The sequence below is a fragment of the Triturus cristatus genome, chromosome 2_2, assembly GCF_964204655.1.
Source record: "Triturus cristatus chromosome 2_2, aTriCri1.1, whole genome shotgun sequence".
Lineage (NCBI taxonomy): Eukaryota > Metazoa > Chordata > Amphibia > Caudata > Salamandridae > Triturus > Triturus cristatus.
Window position 1 is genome coordinate 785,456,397 of NC_140582.1, and position 17,465 is coordinate 785,473,861.

The following is a 17,465-nucleotide window of genomic DNA, read 5'->3' on the forward strand; positions in this document are numbered from 1 at the left end:
CCCGCGCGACACACACACACACACACACACACACACACACACACACACACACACACAGCCCTCCCCCGCGCGACACACACACACACACAGCCCTCCTCCGCGCGACACACACACACACACACACACACACACACAGCCCTCCTCCGCGCGACACACACACACACACACACACACACACACACACACACACACAGCCCTCCCCCGCGCGAGACACACACACACACACACACACACACACACACACACACCCCTCCCCCGCGCGACACACACACACACAGCCCCCCCCCCCTCCCCGCGCGACACACACACACACACACACACACACACACACACACACACACACACAGCCCCCTCCCTCCCCGCGCGACACACAGCCCCCCTCCCCGCGCAACACACACAGCCCCCCTCCCCGCGCGACACACACAGCCCCCCTCCCCGCGCGACACACACAGCCCCCCTCCCCGCGCGACACACACACAGCAGCCTCCCCCGCGCGATACACACGCAGCAGCCTCCCCCGCGCGACACACACACACAGCAGCCTCCCCCGCGCGACACACACACAGCAGCCTCCCCCGCGCGACACACACACAGCAGCCTCCCCCGCGCGACACACACACAGCAGCCTCCCCCGCGCGACACACACACACAGCAGCCTCCCCCGCGCGACACACACACAGCAGCCTCCCCCGCGCGACACACACACAGCAGCCGCCCCCGCGCGACACACACACAGCAGCCGCCCCCGCGCGACACACACACAGCAGCCTCCCCCGCGCGACACACACACACACAGCAGCCTCCCCCGCGCGACACACACACACAGCAGCCTCCCCCGCGCGACACACACACACACACAGCAGCCTCCCCCGCGCGACACACACACAGCAGCCTCCCCCGCGCGACACACACATAGCAGCCTCCCCCGCGCGACACACACACAGCAGCCTCCCCCGCGCGACACACACACAGCAGCCTCCCCCGCGCGACACACACACACACAGCAGCCTCCCCCGCGCGACACACACACACAGCAGCCTCCCCCGCGCGACACACACACAGCAGCCTCCCCCGCGCGACACACACACAGCAGCCTCCCCCGCGCGACACACACACAGCAGCCTCCCCCGCGCGACACACACACAGCAGCCTCCCCCGCGCGACACACACACAGCAGCCTCCCCCGCGCGACACACACACAGCAGCCTCCCCGCGCGACACACACACAGCAGCCTCCCCGCGCGACACACACACAGCAGCCTCCCCCGCGCGACACACACACACACACAGCAGCCTCCCCCGCGCGACACACACACAGCAGCCTCCCCCGCGCGACACACACACAGCAGCCTCCCCCGCGCGACACACACACAGCAGCCTCCCCTGCGCGACACACACACACACACACACACACACACACACACACAGCAGCCTCCCCCGCGCGACACACACACAGCAGCCTCCCCCGCGCGACACACACACAGCAGCCTCCCCCGCGCGACACACACACAGCAGCCTCCCCCGCGCGCGACACACACACACACACACACACACACACACACACACGCGCGCGCGCCTCCCCCGCGCGACACACACACACACACACACACGCGCCTCCCCCGCGCGACACAAACACACACACACGCCTCCCCCGCGCGACACACACACACACACACACACACACACCAGCCTCCCCCGCGCGACACACACACACACACACACACACACACACACACACACACCAGCCTCCCCCGCGCGACACACACACACACACACATACACAGCAGCCTCCCCCGCGCGACACACACACACAGCAGCCTCCCCGCACAACACACGACCCCCCCACCTCCCTGCACGACAGACGACCCTCCCCACCTCCCAGCATGACACACAACCTCCCCACGCGACCCATGACCCCCCCACCTCCCCGCACGACACATGCCCTCCGCGTGCGACACCACCCCCCTCCCCACGCGACACACAACCCTCCCTGCATGACATACCACCCCCCTCCCCACGCGACACACAACCCTCCCTGCGTGACATACCACCCCCCCGACACACGACACCACCCTCCCTGCGCGACACACGTCCCCCACCCCTCCCCGTGCAACACACGTCCCCCACCCCTCCCCGTGCAACACACGACCCCCACCCTCCCTGCGCAACATGTGACCCCCCCACCACCTCCCCACACGACCCCACCACCTCCCCCACACGACCCCACCACCTCCTCACCCACACGACCACACCACCTCCTCCCCACGCGCGCGACACACGACCCGACCCCCCCCCCCCCCCCCCCCCCACGCGCGACACCCGACCCCCCTCCCCCCCCCCCCCACGCGCGCGACACACGACCCGACCCCCCCCCCACGCGCGACACCCGACACCCCACGCGCGCGACACACGACCCGACCCCCCCACGCGCGACACACGACCCGACCCCCCCCCCACGCGCGGCACACGACCCGACCCCCCCCCACGCGCGGCACACGACCCGACCCCCCCACGCGCGACACCCGACCCCCCCTCCCTCCACGCGCGACACCCGACCCCCCCGCGCGCGACACACGACCCGACCCCCCCCCGCGTGACACACGACCCGACCCCCCCCCGCGCGACACACGACCCCCCGCGCGCGCGACACACAACCCCCCCCCTCCCCCGCGCGACACACAACCCCCGCGCGACACACAACCCCCCCCTTCCCCCGCGCGACACACAACCCCCCCCTCCCCCGCGCGACACACAACCCCCCCCTCCCCGCGCGCGACACACAACCCCCCCCCTCCCGCGCGCGACACACAACCCCCCCCCCTCCCCTGCGCGACACACAACCCCCCCACGCGCGACACACAACCCCCCACGCGCGACACACAACCCCCCCCACGCGCGACACACAACCCCCCCCCCACGCGACACACAACCCCCCACGCGCGACACACAACCCCCCCTCCCCCGCGCGACACACAACCCCCCCCCTCGCCCGCGCGACACACAACCCCCCCCCCTCGCCCGCGCGACACACAACCCCCCCCTCCCCCGCGCGACACACAACCCCCCCCCTCCCCGCGCGACACACACAACCCCCCCTCCCCCGCGCGACACACACAACCCCCCCCTCGCCCGCGCGACACACACAACCCCCCCCCTCCCCCGCGCGACACACACAACCCTTTCCCCCGCGCGACACACAACCCCCTCCCCCGCGCGACACACAACCCCCTCCCCCGCGCGACACACAGCCCCCGCGCGACACACAGCCCGCGCGACACAGCCCCCCTCCCCCGCGCGACACACAATCCCCCGCGCGACACACAACCCCCCCTCCCCACGCAACCTCCCCGCATGACACACAACCCCCCCGACCTCCCCGCGTGACACACGACCACCTCCCCACGCGACACGACCTCCCCGCGTGACACACGACTCCTCCACCTCCCTGCGCGACACGACCTCCCCGCGCGACACACAACCCCCCCTCCCCCGCGCGACACACAACCCCCCTCCCCCGCGCGACACACAACCCCCCCTCCCCAGCGCGCGACACACAACCCCCCCCTCCCCCGCGCGCGACACACAACCCCCCTCCCCCGCGCGTGACACACAACCCCCCCCCCCCGCGCGCGACACACAACCCCACCCCCTCACCGCGCGACACATAACCCCCAGCGCGACACACAACCCCCCCTCCCCCGCGCGACACACAACCCCCGCGCGACACACAACACCCCCTCCCCCACGCGACACACAACCCCCGGGACACACAACCCCCCTCCCCCCGCGACACACAACCCCCCCTTCCCCCCCGGGACACACAACCCCCCCCCTCCCCCGAGCAACACACGACCCGACCCCCCCCCCCCCGCGCGACACATGACCCGACCCCCCCCCCCCCACGCGACACACGACCCCCCCGCGCGCGCCGCGACACACAACCCCCCCGCGCGACACACAACCCCCCCCCCTTCCCCACGCGACATATAACCCCCCCTCCCCCGCGCGACACACAACCCCCCCTCCCCCGCGCGACACACAACCCCCCTCCCCCGCGCGACACACAACCCCCCCGCGCGACACACAACCCCCCCCCCTTCCCCACGCGACATATAACCCCCCCCTCCCCCGCGCGACACACAACCCCCCCTCCCCCGCGCGACACACAACCCCCCCTCCCCCGCGCGACACACAACCCCCCCTCCCCCGCGTGACACACACCCCCCTCCCCCGCGCGACCTCCCCGCATGACACACAACCTCCCCGCATGACACACAACCCCCCCCGCGCGACACACAAACCCCCCCTCCCCCGCGCGACACACAAACCCCCCCTCCCCCGCGCGACACACAAACCCCCCCTCCCCCGCGCGACACACAAACCCCCCCTCCCCCGCGCGACACACAAACCCCCCCTCCCCCGCGCGACACACAAACCCCCCCCCCCTCCCCCGCGCGACACACAACCCCCCCCCCCTCCCCCGCGCGACACACAACCCCCCCCCCTCCCCCGCGCGACACACAACCCCCCCCCCTCCCCCGCGCGACACACAACCCCCCCCCCTCCCCCGCGCGACACACAACCCCCCCCCTCCCCCGCGCGACACACAACCCCCCCCCCTCCCCCGCGCGACACACAACCCCCCCCTCCCCGCGCGACACACAACCCCCCCCCTCCCCCGCGCGCGACACACAACCCCCCTCCCCCGTGCGCGACACACAACCCCCCCTCCCCCGCGCGCGACACACAACCCCCCCTCCCCCGCGCGCGACACACAACCCCCCCTCCCCCGCGCGCGACACACAACCCCCCCCCCGCGCGCGCGACACACAACCCCACCCCCTCACCGCGCGACACACAACCCCCAGCGCGACACACAACCCCCCCTCCCCCGCGCGACACACAACCCCCCGCGCGACACACAACACCCCCTCCCCCACGCGACACACAACCCCCGCGCGACACACAATCCCCCGCGCGACACACAAGCCCCCCTCCCCCGCGCGACCTCCCCGCATGACACACAACCCCCCGCGCGACACACAAACCCCCCCCCCTCCCCCGCGCGACACACAAACCCCCCCCTTTCCCGCGCGACACACACCCCCCCCCCTCCCCCGCGCGACACACAACCCCCCCCCCCTCCCCCGCGCGACACACAACCCCCCCCCCTCCCCCGCGCGACACACAACCCCCCCCCCCCCTCCCCGGGCGACACACAACCCCCCCTCCCCCCGCGCAACACACAACCCCGCGCGACACACAAACCCCCCTCCCCCGCGCGACACACAAACCCCCTCCCCACGCGACCTCCCCACATGACACACAAGCCCCCCGACCTCCCCACATGACACACAACCCCCCCGACCTTCCCGCGTGACACACAACCCCCCCGACCTCCCCGCGTGACACACAACCCCCCCGACCTCCCCGCGTGACACACGACCCCCTCCACCTCTCCACGCGACACGACCTCCCCGCGTGACACACGACTCCCCCACCTCTCTGCGCGACACGACCTCCCCGCGCGACACACAATCCCCCCTTCCCCCGCGCGACACACAATCCCCCCTTCCCCCGCGCGACACACAACCCCCCCCCCGCGTGACACACAACCCCCCCGCGCGACACACAACCCCCCCCCTCCCCCACGCGACACACGACCCGACCCCCCCCACGCGCGACACACGACCCCCCCACACGCGACACACGACCCCCCCCACGCGCGACACACGACCCGACCCCCCCCCACGCGCGCGACACACGACCCGACCCCCCCCCCACGCGCGACACACGACCCGACCCCCCCCCACGCGCGACACACGACCCGACCCCCCCCCACGCGCGACACACGACCCGACCCCCCCCACGCGCGACACACGACCCGACCCCCCCCCACGCGCGACACACGACCCGACCCCCCCCCACGCGCGACACACGACCCGACCCCCCCCACGCGCGACACACGACCCGACCCCCCCACGCGCGACACCCGACCCGACCCCCCCCCACGCGCGACACACGACCCGACCCCCCCCACGCGTGACACACGACCCGACCCCCCCCACGCGTGACACACGACCCGACCCCCCCCACGCGTGACACACGACCCGACCCCCCCCACGCGTGTGACACACGACCCGACCCCCCCCCATACGCGCGACACACGACCCGACCCCCCCCCATACGCGCGACACACGTCCCGACCCCCCCCACGCGCGCGACACACGACCCGACCCCCCCCACGCGCGCGACACACGACCCGACCCCCCCCCCACGCGCGCGACACACGACCCGACCCCCCCCCCACGCGCGCGACACACGACCCGACCCCCCCACGCGCGCGCGCCACACGACCCGACCCCCCCCCCCACGCGCGACACACGACCCGACCCCCCCCCACGCGCGACACACGACCCGACCCCCCCCCACGCGCGACACACGACCCGACACCCCACGCGCGCGACACACGACCCGACCCCCCACGCGCGACACACGACCCGACCCCCCCCACGCGCGGCACACGACCCGACACCCCCCCCCCCCCCCACGCGCGGCACACGACCCGACCCCCCCACGCGCGACACACGACCCGACCCCCCCCACGCGCGACACCCGACCCCCCCTCCCTCCACGCGCGCGCGACACCCGACCCCCCCCGCGCGCGACACACGACCCGACCCCCCCCCGCGCGCAACACACGACCCGACCCCCCCCCGCGTGACACACGACCCAACCCCCCCGCGCGCGACACACCCCCCCCCTCCCCCGCGCGACACACAACCCCCCGCGCGACACACAACCCCCCCCTTCCCCCGCGCGACACACAACCCCCCCCTCCCCCGCGCGACACACAACCCCCCCCACCTCCCCCGCGCGACACACAACCCCCCCCCACCTCCCCCGCGCGACACACAACCCCCCCCCCCCTCCCCCGCGCGACACACAACCCCCCCCCCCTCCCCCGCGCGACACACAACCCCCCCCCTCCCCCGCGCGACACACAACCCCCCCTCCCTCCCCCGCGCGACACACAACCCCCCTCCCTCCCCCGCGCGACACACAACCCCCCCCTCCCCCGCGCGACACACAACCCCCCCTCCCCCGTGCGCGACACACAACCCCCCCTTCCCCTGCGCGCGACACACAACCCCACCCCCTCACCGCGCGACACACAACCCCCGGCGCGACACACAACCCCCCCTCCCCCGCGCGACACACAACCCCCCGCGCGACACACAACCCCCCGCGCGACACACAACCCCCCGCGCGACACACAACACCCCCTCCCCCACGCGACACACAACCCCCGCGCGACACACAACACCCCCGCGACACACAACACCCCTCCCCCGCGTAACACACAACCCCCCCCTCCCCCGCGCGACACACAACCCCCCCCTCCCCCGCGCGACACACAACCCCCCTCCCCCGCGCGACCTCCCCGCATGACACACAACCCCCCCCGGCGCGACACACAAACCCCCCCTCCCCCGCGCGACACACAAACCCCCCCCTCCCCCGCGCGACACACAACACCCCCCCCTTCCCCGCGCGACACACAACCCCCCCCTCCCCCGCGCGACACACAACCCCCCCCCTCCCCCGCGCGACACACAACCCCCCCCGCGCGACACACAACCCCCCCGGGCGACACACAACCCCCCCCCCTCCCCCGGGCGACACACAACCCCCCCCTCCCCCGCGCGACACACAACCCCGCGCGACACACAAACCCCCTCCCCACGCGACCTCCCCACATGACACACAAGCCCCCCGACCTCCCCACATGACACACAACCCCCCCCGACCTCCCCGCGTGACACACAACCCCCCCGACCTCCCCGCGTGACACACGACCCCCTCCACCTCTCCACGCGACACGACCTCCCCGCATGACACACGACTCCCCCACCTCTCTGCGCGACACGACCTCCCCGCGCGACACACAACCCCCCCTTCCCCTGCGCGACACACAACCCCACCCCCTCACCGCGCGACACACAACCCCCGGCGCGACACACAACCCCCCTCCCCCGCGCGACACACAACACCCCCTCCCCCACGCGACACACAACCCCCGCGCGACACACAACCCCCTCGTGACACACAACCCCCCTCCCCCACGCGACACACAACCCCCCTCCCCCACGCGACACACAACCCCCCCTCCCCCGCGCGACACACAACCCCCCGCGCGACCTCCCCGCATGACACACAACCCCCCCGCGCGCGACACACAAACCCCCCCCCTCCCCCGCGCGACACACAAACCCCCCCCTCCCCCGCGCGACACACAACCCCCCCCCTCCCCCGCGCGACACACAACCCCCCCCTCCCCCGCGCGACACACAACCCCCCCCTCCCCCGCGCGACACACAACCCCCCCCCTCCCCCGCGCGACACACAACCCCCCCCCTCCCCCGCGCGACACACAACCCCGGGCGACACACAACCCCCCCCTCCCCCGCGCGACACACAACCCCGCGCGACACACAAACCCCCCTCCCCCGCGCGACACACAAACCCCCTCCCCACGCGACCTCCCCACATGACACACAAGCCCCCCGACCTCCCCGCATGACACACAACCCCCCCGACCTCCCCGCGTGACACACGACCCCCTCCACCTCTCCACGCGACACGACCTCCCCGCGTGACACACGACTCCCCCACCTCTCTGCGCGACACGACCTCCCCGCGCGACACACAACCCCCCCTTCCCCCACGCGACACACAACCCCACCCCCTCACCGCGCGACACACAACCCCCGCCGTGACACACAACCCCCCCTCCCCCGCGCGACACACAACCCCCCGCGCGACACACAACACCCCCTCCCCCACGCGACACACAACCCCCGCGCGACACACAACCCCCGTGCGACACACAACCCCCCTCCCCCGTGCGATACACAACCCCCCCTCCCCGCGCGACACACAACCCCCCTCCCCCGCGCGACCTCCCCGCATGACACACAACCCCCCCGCGCGACACACAAACCCCCGCGCGACACACAAACCCCCCCCCCCCCCCCGCGCGACACACAACACCCCCCCTCCCCCGCGCGACACACAACACCCCCCCTCCCCCGCGCGACACACAACACCCCCCCTCCCCCGCGCGACACACAACACCCCCCCTCCCCCGCGCGACACACAACACCCCCCCTCCCCCGCGCGACACACAACCCCCCCTCCTCCCCCGCGCGACACACAACCCCCCCCCTCCCCCGCGCGACACACAACCCCCCCCCCTCCCCCGGGCGACACACAACCCCCCCCCCTCCCCCGCGCGACACACAACCCCCCCGCGCGACACACAACCCCGCGCGACACACAAACCCCCCTCCCCCGCGCGACACACAAACCCCCTCCCCACGCGACCTCCCCACATGACACACAAGCCTCCCTGCATGACACACAACCCCCCCGACCTCCCCGCGTGACACACAACCCCCCCGACCTCCCCGCGTGACACACGACCCCCTCCACCTCTCCACGCGACACGACCTCCCCGCGTGACACACGACTCCCCCACCTCTCTGCGCGACACGACCTCCCCGCGCGACACACAACCCCCTTTTCCCGCGCGACACACAACCCCCCCCCCGCGTGACACACAACCCCCCGCACGACACACAACCCCCCCCTCCCCCGCGCGACACACAACCCCCCCCTCCCCCGCGCGACACACAACCCCCCCCTCCCCCGCGCGACACACAACCCCCCCCTCCCGCGCGCGACACACAACCCCCCCCCCTCCCCCGCGCGACACACAACCCCCCCCCTCCCCCGCGCGACACACAACCCCCCCCCCTCCCCCGTGCGACACACAACCCCCCCCCTTCCCCGCGCGACACACAACCCCCCCACGCGCGACACACAACCCCCCACGCGCGACACACAACCCCCCCACGCGTGACCCACAACCCCCCCCCCCACGTGACACACAACCCCCCATGCGCGACACACAACCCCCCGCGCGACACACAACCCCCCCCCCTCGCCCGCGCGACACACAACCCCCCCCCTCGCCCGCGCGACACACAACCCCCCCCCTCCCCCGCGCGACACACAACCCCCCCCCCTCCCCGCGCGACACACACAACCCCCCCTCCCCCGCGCGACACACACAACCCCCTCGCCCGCGCGACACACACAACCCCCCCCCTCCCCCGCGCGACACACACAACCCCCTCCCCCGCGCGACACACACAACCCCCTCCCCCGCGCGACACACAACCCCCTCCCCCGCGCGACACACAAACCCTCCCCCGCGCGACACACAGCCCCCCTCCCCCGCGCGACACACAGCCCCGCGCGACACAGCCCCCCTCCCCCGCGCGACACACAACCCCCCTCCCCACGCAACCTCCCCGCATGACACACAACCCCCCCGACCTCCCCGCGTGACACACGACCACCTCCCCACGCGACACGACCTCCCCGCGTGACACACGACTCCTCCACCTCCCTGCGCGACACGACCTCCCCGCGCGACACACAACCCCCCCTCCCCCGCGCGACACACAACCCCCCTCCCTTGCGCGACACACAACCCCCCCTCCCCCACGCGCGACACACAACCCCCCCTCCCCCGCGCGCGACACACAACCCCCCCTCCCCCGCGCGTGACACACAACCCCCCCCCCCGCGCGCGACACACAACCCCACCCCCTCACCGCGCGACACATAACCCCCAGCGCGACACACAACCCCCCCTCCCCCGCGCGACACACAACCCCCCGCGCGACACACAACACCCCCTCCCCCACGCGACACACAACCCCCGGGACACACAACCCCCCCTCCCCCCCGCGACACACAACCCCCCCCTCCCCCCGGGACACACAACCCCCCCCCTCCCCCGAGCAACACACGACCCGACCCCCCCCCCCGCGCGACACATGACCCGACCCCCCCCCCCCACGTGACACACGACCCCCCCCGCGCGCGCGACACACAACCCCCCCCGCGCGACACACAACCCCCCCCCTTCCCCACGCGACATATAACCCCCCCTCCCCCGCGCGACACACAACCCCCCCTCCCCCGCGCGACACACAACCCCCCCTCCCCCGCGCGACACACAACCCCCCCTCCCCCGCGTGACACACAACCCCCCTCCCCCGCGCGACCTCCCCGCATGACACACAACCTCCCCGCATGACACACAACCCCCCCGCGCGACACACAAACCCCCCCTCCCCCGCGCGACACACAAACCCCCCCTCCCCCGCGCGACACACAAACCCCCCCTCCCCCGCGCGACACACAACCCCCCCCCCCTCCCCCGCGCGACACACAACCCCCCCCCCTCCCCCGCGCGACACACAACCCCCCCCCCTCCCCCCGCGCGACACACAACCCCCCCCCTCCCCCGCGCGACACACAACCCCCCCCCCCTCCCCCGCGCGACACACAACCCCCCCCTCCCCCGCGCGCGACACAACCCCCCCTCCCCCGCGCGCGACACACAACCCCCCCTCCCCCGCGCGCGACACACAACCCCCCCTTCCCCGCGCGCGACACACAACCCCCTCTCCCCCGCGCGCGACACACAACCCCCCCCTCCCCCGCGCGCGACACACAACCCCCCCCCCGCGCGCGACACACAACCCCACCCCCTCACCGCGCGACACACAACCCCCAGCGCGACACACAACCCCCCCTCCCCCGCGCGACACACAACCCCCCGCGCGACACACAACACCCCCTCCCCCACGCGACACACAACCCCCGCGCGACACACAACCCCCCTCCCCCGCGCGACACACAAGCCCCCCTCCCCCGCGCGACACACAAGCCCCCTCCCCCGCGCGACCTCCCCGCATGACACACAACCCCCCGCGCGACACACAAACCCCCCCCCTCCCCCGCGCGACACACAAACCCCCCCCCTTTCCCGCGCGACACACAACCCCCCCCCTCCCCCGCGCGACACACAACCCCCCCCCCTCCCCCGCGCGACACACAACCCCCCCCCCCCTCCCCCGCGCGACACACAACCCCCCCCCCCCTCCCCCGGGCGACACACAACCCCCCCCTCCCCCGCGCAACACACAACCCCGCGCGACACACAAACCCCCCTCCCCCGCGCGACACACAAACCCCCTCCCCACGCGACCTCCCCACATGACACACAAGTCCCCCGACCTCCCCACATGACACACAACCCCCCCGACCTTCCCGCGTGACACACAACCCCCCCGACCTCCCCGCGTGACACACAACCCCCCCGACCTCCCCGCGTGACACACGACCCCCTCCACCTCTCCACGCGACACGACCTCCCCGCGTGACACACGACTCCCCCACCTCTCTGCGCGACACGACCTCCCCGCGCGACACACAATCCCCCCTTCCCCCGCGCGACACACAATCCCCCCTTCCCCCGCGCGACACACAATCCCCCCTTCCCCCGCGTGACACACAATCCCCCCTTCCCCCGCGTGACACACAACCCCCCCGCGCGACACACAACCCCCCCCCTCCCCCGCGCGACACACAACCCCCCCCTCCCGCGCGCGACACACAACCCCCCCCTCCCGCGCGCGACACACAACCCCCCCCTCCCGCGCGCGACACACAACCCCCCCCCTCCCGCGCGCGACACACAACCCCCCCCCTCCCGCGCGCGACACACAACCCCCCCCCCTCCCGCGCGCGAACCACAACCCCCCCCGCGCGACACACAACCCCGCCCCTCCCCCGCGCGACACACAACCCCCCCTCCCCCGCGCGACACACAACCCCCCACGCGCGACACACAACCCACCACGCGCGACACACAACCCCCCCCCCGCGCGACACACAACCCCCCCCCACGCGCGACACACAACCCCCCCCCACGCGCGACACACAACCCCCCCCACGCGCGACACACAACCCCCCCCCACGCGCGACACACAACCCCCCCCTTCCCCCGCGCGACACACAACCCCCCCGCGCGACACACAACCCCCCCTCCCCCGCGCGACACACAACCCCCGCGCGACACACAACCCCCCCCTCCCCCGCGCGACACACACAACCCCCCCCTCCCCCGCACGACACACACAACCCCCCCCCTCCCCCGTGCGACACACAACCCCCTCCCCCGTGCGACACACAACCCCCTCCCCCGCGCGACACACAGCCCCCCTCCCCCGCGCGACACACAGCCCCGCGCGACACACAGCCCCCCTCCCCGCGCGACACACAATCCCCCGCGCGACACACAACCCCCCTCCCCACGCAACCTCCCCGCATGACACACAACCCCCCGACCTCCCCGCGTGACACACGACCCCCTCCACCTCCCCACGCGACACGACCTCCCCGTGTGACACACGACTCCTCCACCTCCCTGCGCGACACGACCTCCCTGCGCGACACGACCTCCCCGCGCGACACACAACCCCCCTCCCCCGCGCGACACACAACCCCCCCCTCTCCCCCGCGACACACAACCCCCCCTCTCCCCCGCGACACACAACCCCCCCCTCCCCCACGTGACACACAACCCCCCCCGCGTGACCCCCTCCCCCGCGTGACACACAACCCCCCCTCCCCCGTGTGACACATGACACACAACCCCCACACGACACACAACCCCACGCGACACGCAACCCCACCCTCCCCACGCGACCTCCCCGCATGACACACAACCCCCCCCCGACCTCCCCGCATGACACACAACCCCCCCCGACCTCCCCGCATGACACACAACCCCCCCGACCTCCCCGCGTGACACACGACCCCCTCCACCTCCCCACGCGACACAACCTCCCCGCGTGACACACGACTCCCCCACCTCCCTGCGTGACACACAACTCCCTGCGTGACACACAACCCCCCGCGCGACACACAACCCCCCCTCCTCCGCGCAACACACAACCCACCCCGCGCGACACACAACCCCCCCCCTCCCCCCCCGCGACACACAACCCCCCCTCCCCCCCGCGACACACAACCCCCCCCTCCCCCGAGCAACACACAACCCCCCCCCGCGACACACAACCCCCCCCCTCCCCCGAGCAACACACAACCCCCCCTCCCCCGCGCAACACACAACCCCCCCCTCCCCCGCGTGACACACAACCCCGCGCGACACACAACCCCCCCCTCCCCCGCGTGACACACAACCCCGCGCGACACACAAACCCCCCCCTCCCCCGCGCGACACACAACCCCCTCCCCCGCACGACACACAACCCCCATCCCCCGCACGACACACAACCCCCCGCGCGACACACAACCCCCATCCCCCGCGCGACACACAACCCCCGCGCGACACACAACCCCCCCCCTTCCCTCGCGACACACAACCCCAACCCCTCCCCCGCGCGACACACAACCCCCCCTTCCCCACGCGACACACAACCCCCCCCCCCCTCCCCCGCGCGACACACAACCCCCACGCGACTCACAACCCCCCCCGACACACAACCCCCCCCTCCCCACGCGACCTCCCCACATGACACACAACCTCCCCGCGTCACACATGACCCCCTCCACCTCCCCACGCGACACGACCTCCCCGCGTGACACACGACTCCCCCACCTCCCTGCGCGACACGATTTCCCCACCTCCCTGCACGACACACAACCCCCCCCTCCCCCGCGCGACACACAAACCCCCCCCTCCCCCGCGCGACACACAACCCCCCCCCCCCTCCCGCGCGACACACAACCCCGCTCCCCACGCAACCTCCCCACATGACACACAACCCACCCGACCTCCCCGCGTGACACACGACCCCCTCCACCTCCCCACGCGACACAACCTCCCCACGTGACACACGACTCCCCCACCTCCCTGCACGACACGACCTCCCCACCTCCCTGCACGACACACGACGCCCCCACCTCCCCGCACATCACACAACCCCCCACGCGACACACGACCCTCCCCACGCAACACACGACCCCTCCCCACGCGACACACAACACTCCTAGCACGACACATGACCTCCCCACACGACCCCCCCACCTCCCCGTGCCACACACAACCCACGCAACAAAAGACCCCTCCCCTCCCACGTGACACAAGACCCCTCCCCACGGCGACACGGACTCCCCACGTGACACAAGACCCCCATCTCCCCACGCGACACAAGACCTCCCCCACGTCCCCACACGACACAAGACCCCCACCCCCTGAGTAAAGTAAGGAGATTAGAGTGCAGGGCAACTTCTTCACAAAAAAATACAGGGTGACCACAGTTTCTACAGGCCTACATGCCAATCATTATTCATTTGCCTTTGTAAGCAAAACTATTGTACATCTCTTCCTTGGCAACACAAAAACGTGATGGACGGAATGCTGAACATTGTCAGACATTCACCCCAGTCACAGAACTGGGTTAAATCCATTGTTGTTTTGCTCACCATGCCACCCCAGTTTGGCCCCAGCTATATGCAAATCAATCTTGACCCTGCTCCCCATGGGAACAGTCCAGCCCAACTGCCAGGCCAGGTCCTCCCTGGACTGGAACACAAGCATCATGGGTCCGGTTTCGGGGATTAACCCCTCAGCCAGGCTAGCTTGAATCCAGTGGCATAGTTGTGACCGGGGGGGGGGGGGGGGGGAATGGGGGATGGGGGGGGGCAGGGGTTGAATGTTTGACAATGTTCAGCATTCCGTCCATCATCTTATTGTGTATCTCAAGTCAACCTAAGGGCGAAGGGTATGCCCAGATGTGGGCCCTATGCTCAATTGCCACGCGTATTACTGGTAGTAGTTCAAGCTCTAAAGCTAATCAGATATATGAAGGTGTTTCTCAACCAGCAGTATTTGAAGACCCAGCATCCGCTGACACTTGCACAATTGATAAGGAAGTCGGGCAAAAACATTATTTTAAAAAGAGACATTTATGTTGAACATGCTGTCAAACAATTATGGGAAGATCTGGAGCACTTGATGCAAATATTTTGGAACATGTGTGGGAATGGTTGGATAACGACTGGTGTTGCAAGAGGATTGTCTGGAGACTAGAGCTGCTCTAAGTTTAAATAATTATGTTACTGCATCCATGACAAATTAATTGTAGTAAGCCAACAAATGTAAAGCTTGTCAAGAGTAATGACATGTAATTAGAATGTAATGTTGTAGAGTTGAAAAATTAGTAAAATATATTGAATATGGAAAATAATTAGCTAAGAATTCATGACCAACTGAACTGTATCACAAAGAAACAGAGCACAGTCTCAATGTAATAGGAAAATAAAACCTTACCATTGAAGAAAACTGCATTAATAAGTTTTGTGTAAGCTTTGTCGAGGTCCCCTCTTCGCTCTGCAACTCTGAAAATTGATTCTGCAAGTTCAGCAAATTCTTCAAATCCAGCAACAAATGGAAGAATTCCTACTTTACTCTTCTTTGATATCTTCACATCCTCCATCTGCCTGATCTGGTTACTCTTAAGGGAAGACAAGAGCAATCAGTCAAACAAATTAAAAGAAGATCAAGAAAACATCTCAAGGACAGAGAGGCACTAAAGCCAAGATGCTAAAATGTTACTTCATGTTAATGATCTACAATAATGCTTCATAACAATGTTAAGTTCTACCCGCAATGTTAAGATGTATGGCTGGCTCCACGAGACCTTAGGGGTAATGCTCAAACTTCTTGAAATCCTGCAGTCCTGATTTTCATTCCGTATTTCGTTATGCTCAAAGCAATATTACTAAACAATTTGCTTCCTAACTTACCATTCAAACAAAATAAATGTGCTGACAAATACCTTGCCTTTTTTCTATATTATCACACAGAAAACCATGTACCTTAAAATCAATACAATCTTATGAACATAATCCTGTGTTTATAAATCTAGAGCATAGTGGTGCATGTCCAGTTCTTACTTGACACCAGGCACTCCTTTAGTCTGGGGTATTAAAATTAACATCATAAAACAACCCTTTTCTTTTTTGGGGTTTTTTATTGAATATATGCAGCAGTGCAGTACACAATCCCAAGAATATACACAATCAAACAGAGCCTGATTAACATTGGGTATAGCATCCATCTCAGTGCATAAATATTAACATGTTGCATTTTACTGTCATTGAACTGTCTTATCCCTTTTCGACTTTTACTATCTCATAATGTGGGGGGGGGTCCACACTCTCAGTTAGATGTGTTGACACCTTAGTTGGTGAGCGGGTAGTGAGATCTATTGTGCAGGTATTTTATTAACGGGTCCCATATCTCTCTTGGGCGTGAGGAAACCGGCAGTAGCTCTGCATATGTGTTAAGTTGATCCCTGCAATATACTAAATCATCGAGCCATTCCTTAAATTTGGGAGCACATCCCTGACCCCACCTACATGCCACCTGCCTCTTGGCCAGTAGCATCCATAAGGCAAAGAATTTCTTGTGTGTTGGTGGTAATTCTTCTGTGTATCCCAGCAATGCAATTATTGGTGTCATTGTAATGTGATATTGAGCCATCTGGGAAACCGCACATAGTACCTCCCTC

At 69.1% G+C, this 17,465-nt stretch overlaps 1 protein-coding gene across 14 annotated transcripts in view; it reads right to left on the bottom strand.

Annotated features, from left to right (window-relative positions):
* The window catches only part of EXOC1 (exocyst complex component 1), a 330,473-nt gene that overhangs the window by 41,396 nt on the left and 271,612 nt on the right, over window positions 1–17,465 (bottom strand). For all 14 annotated transcript variants that reach the window (XM_085642066.1, XM_085642062.1, XM_085642061.1 and 11 more), the window contains one exon: window positions 16,223–16,406. In XM_085642066.1, coding sequence (XP_085498192.1) covers window positions 16,223–16,406 — 184 coding nt within the window. The remainder of the gene's footprint in view (window positions 1–16,222; window positions 16,407–17,465) is intronic.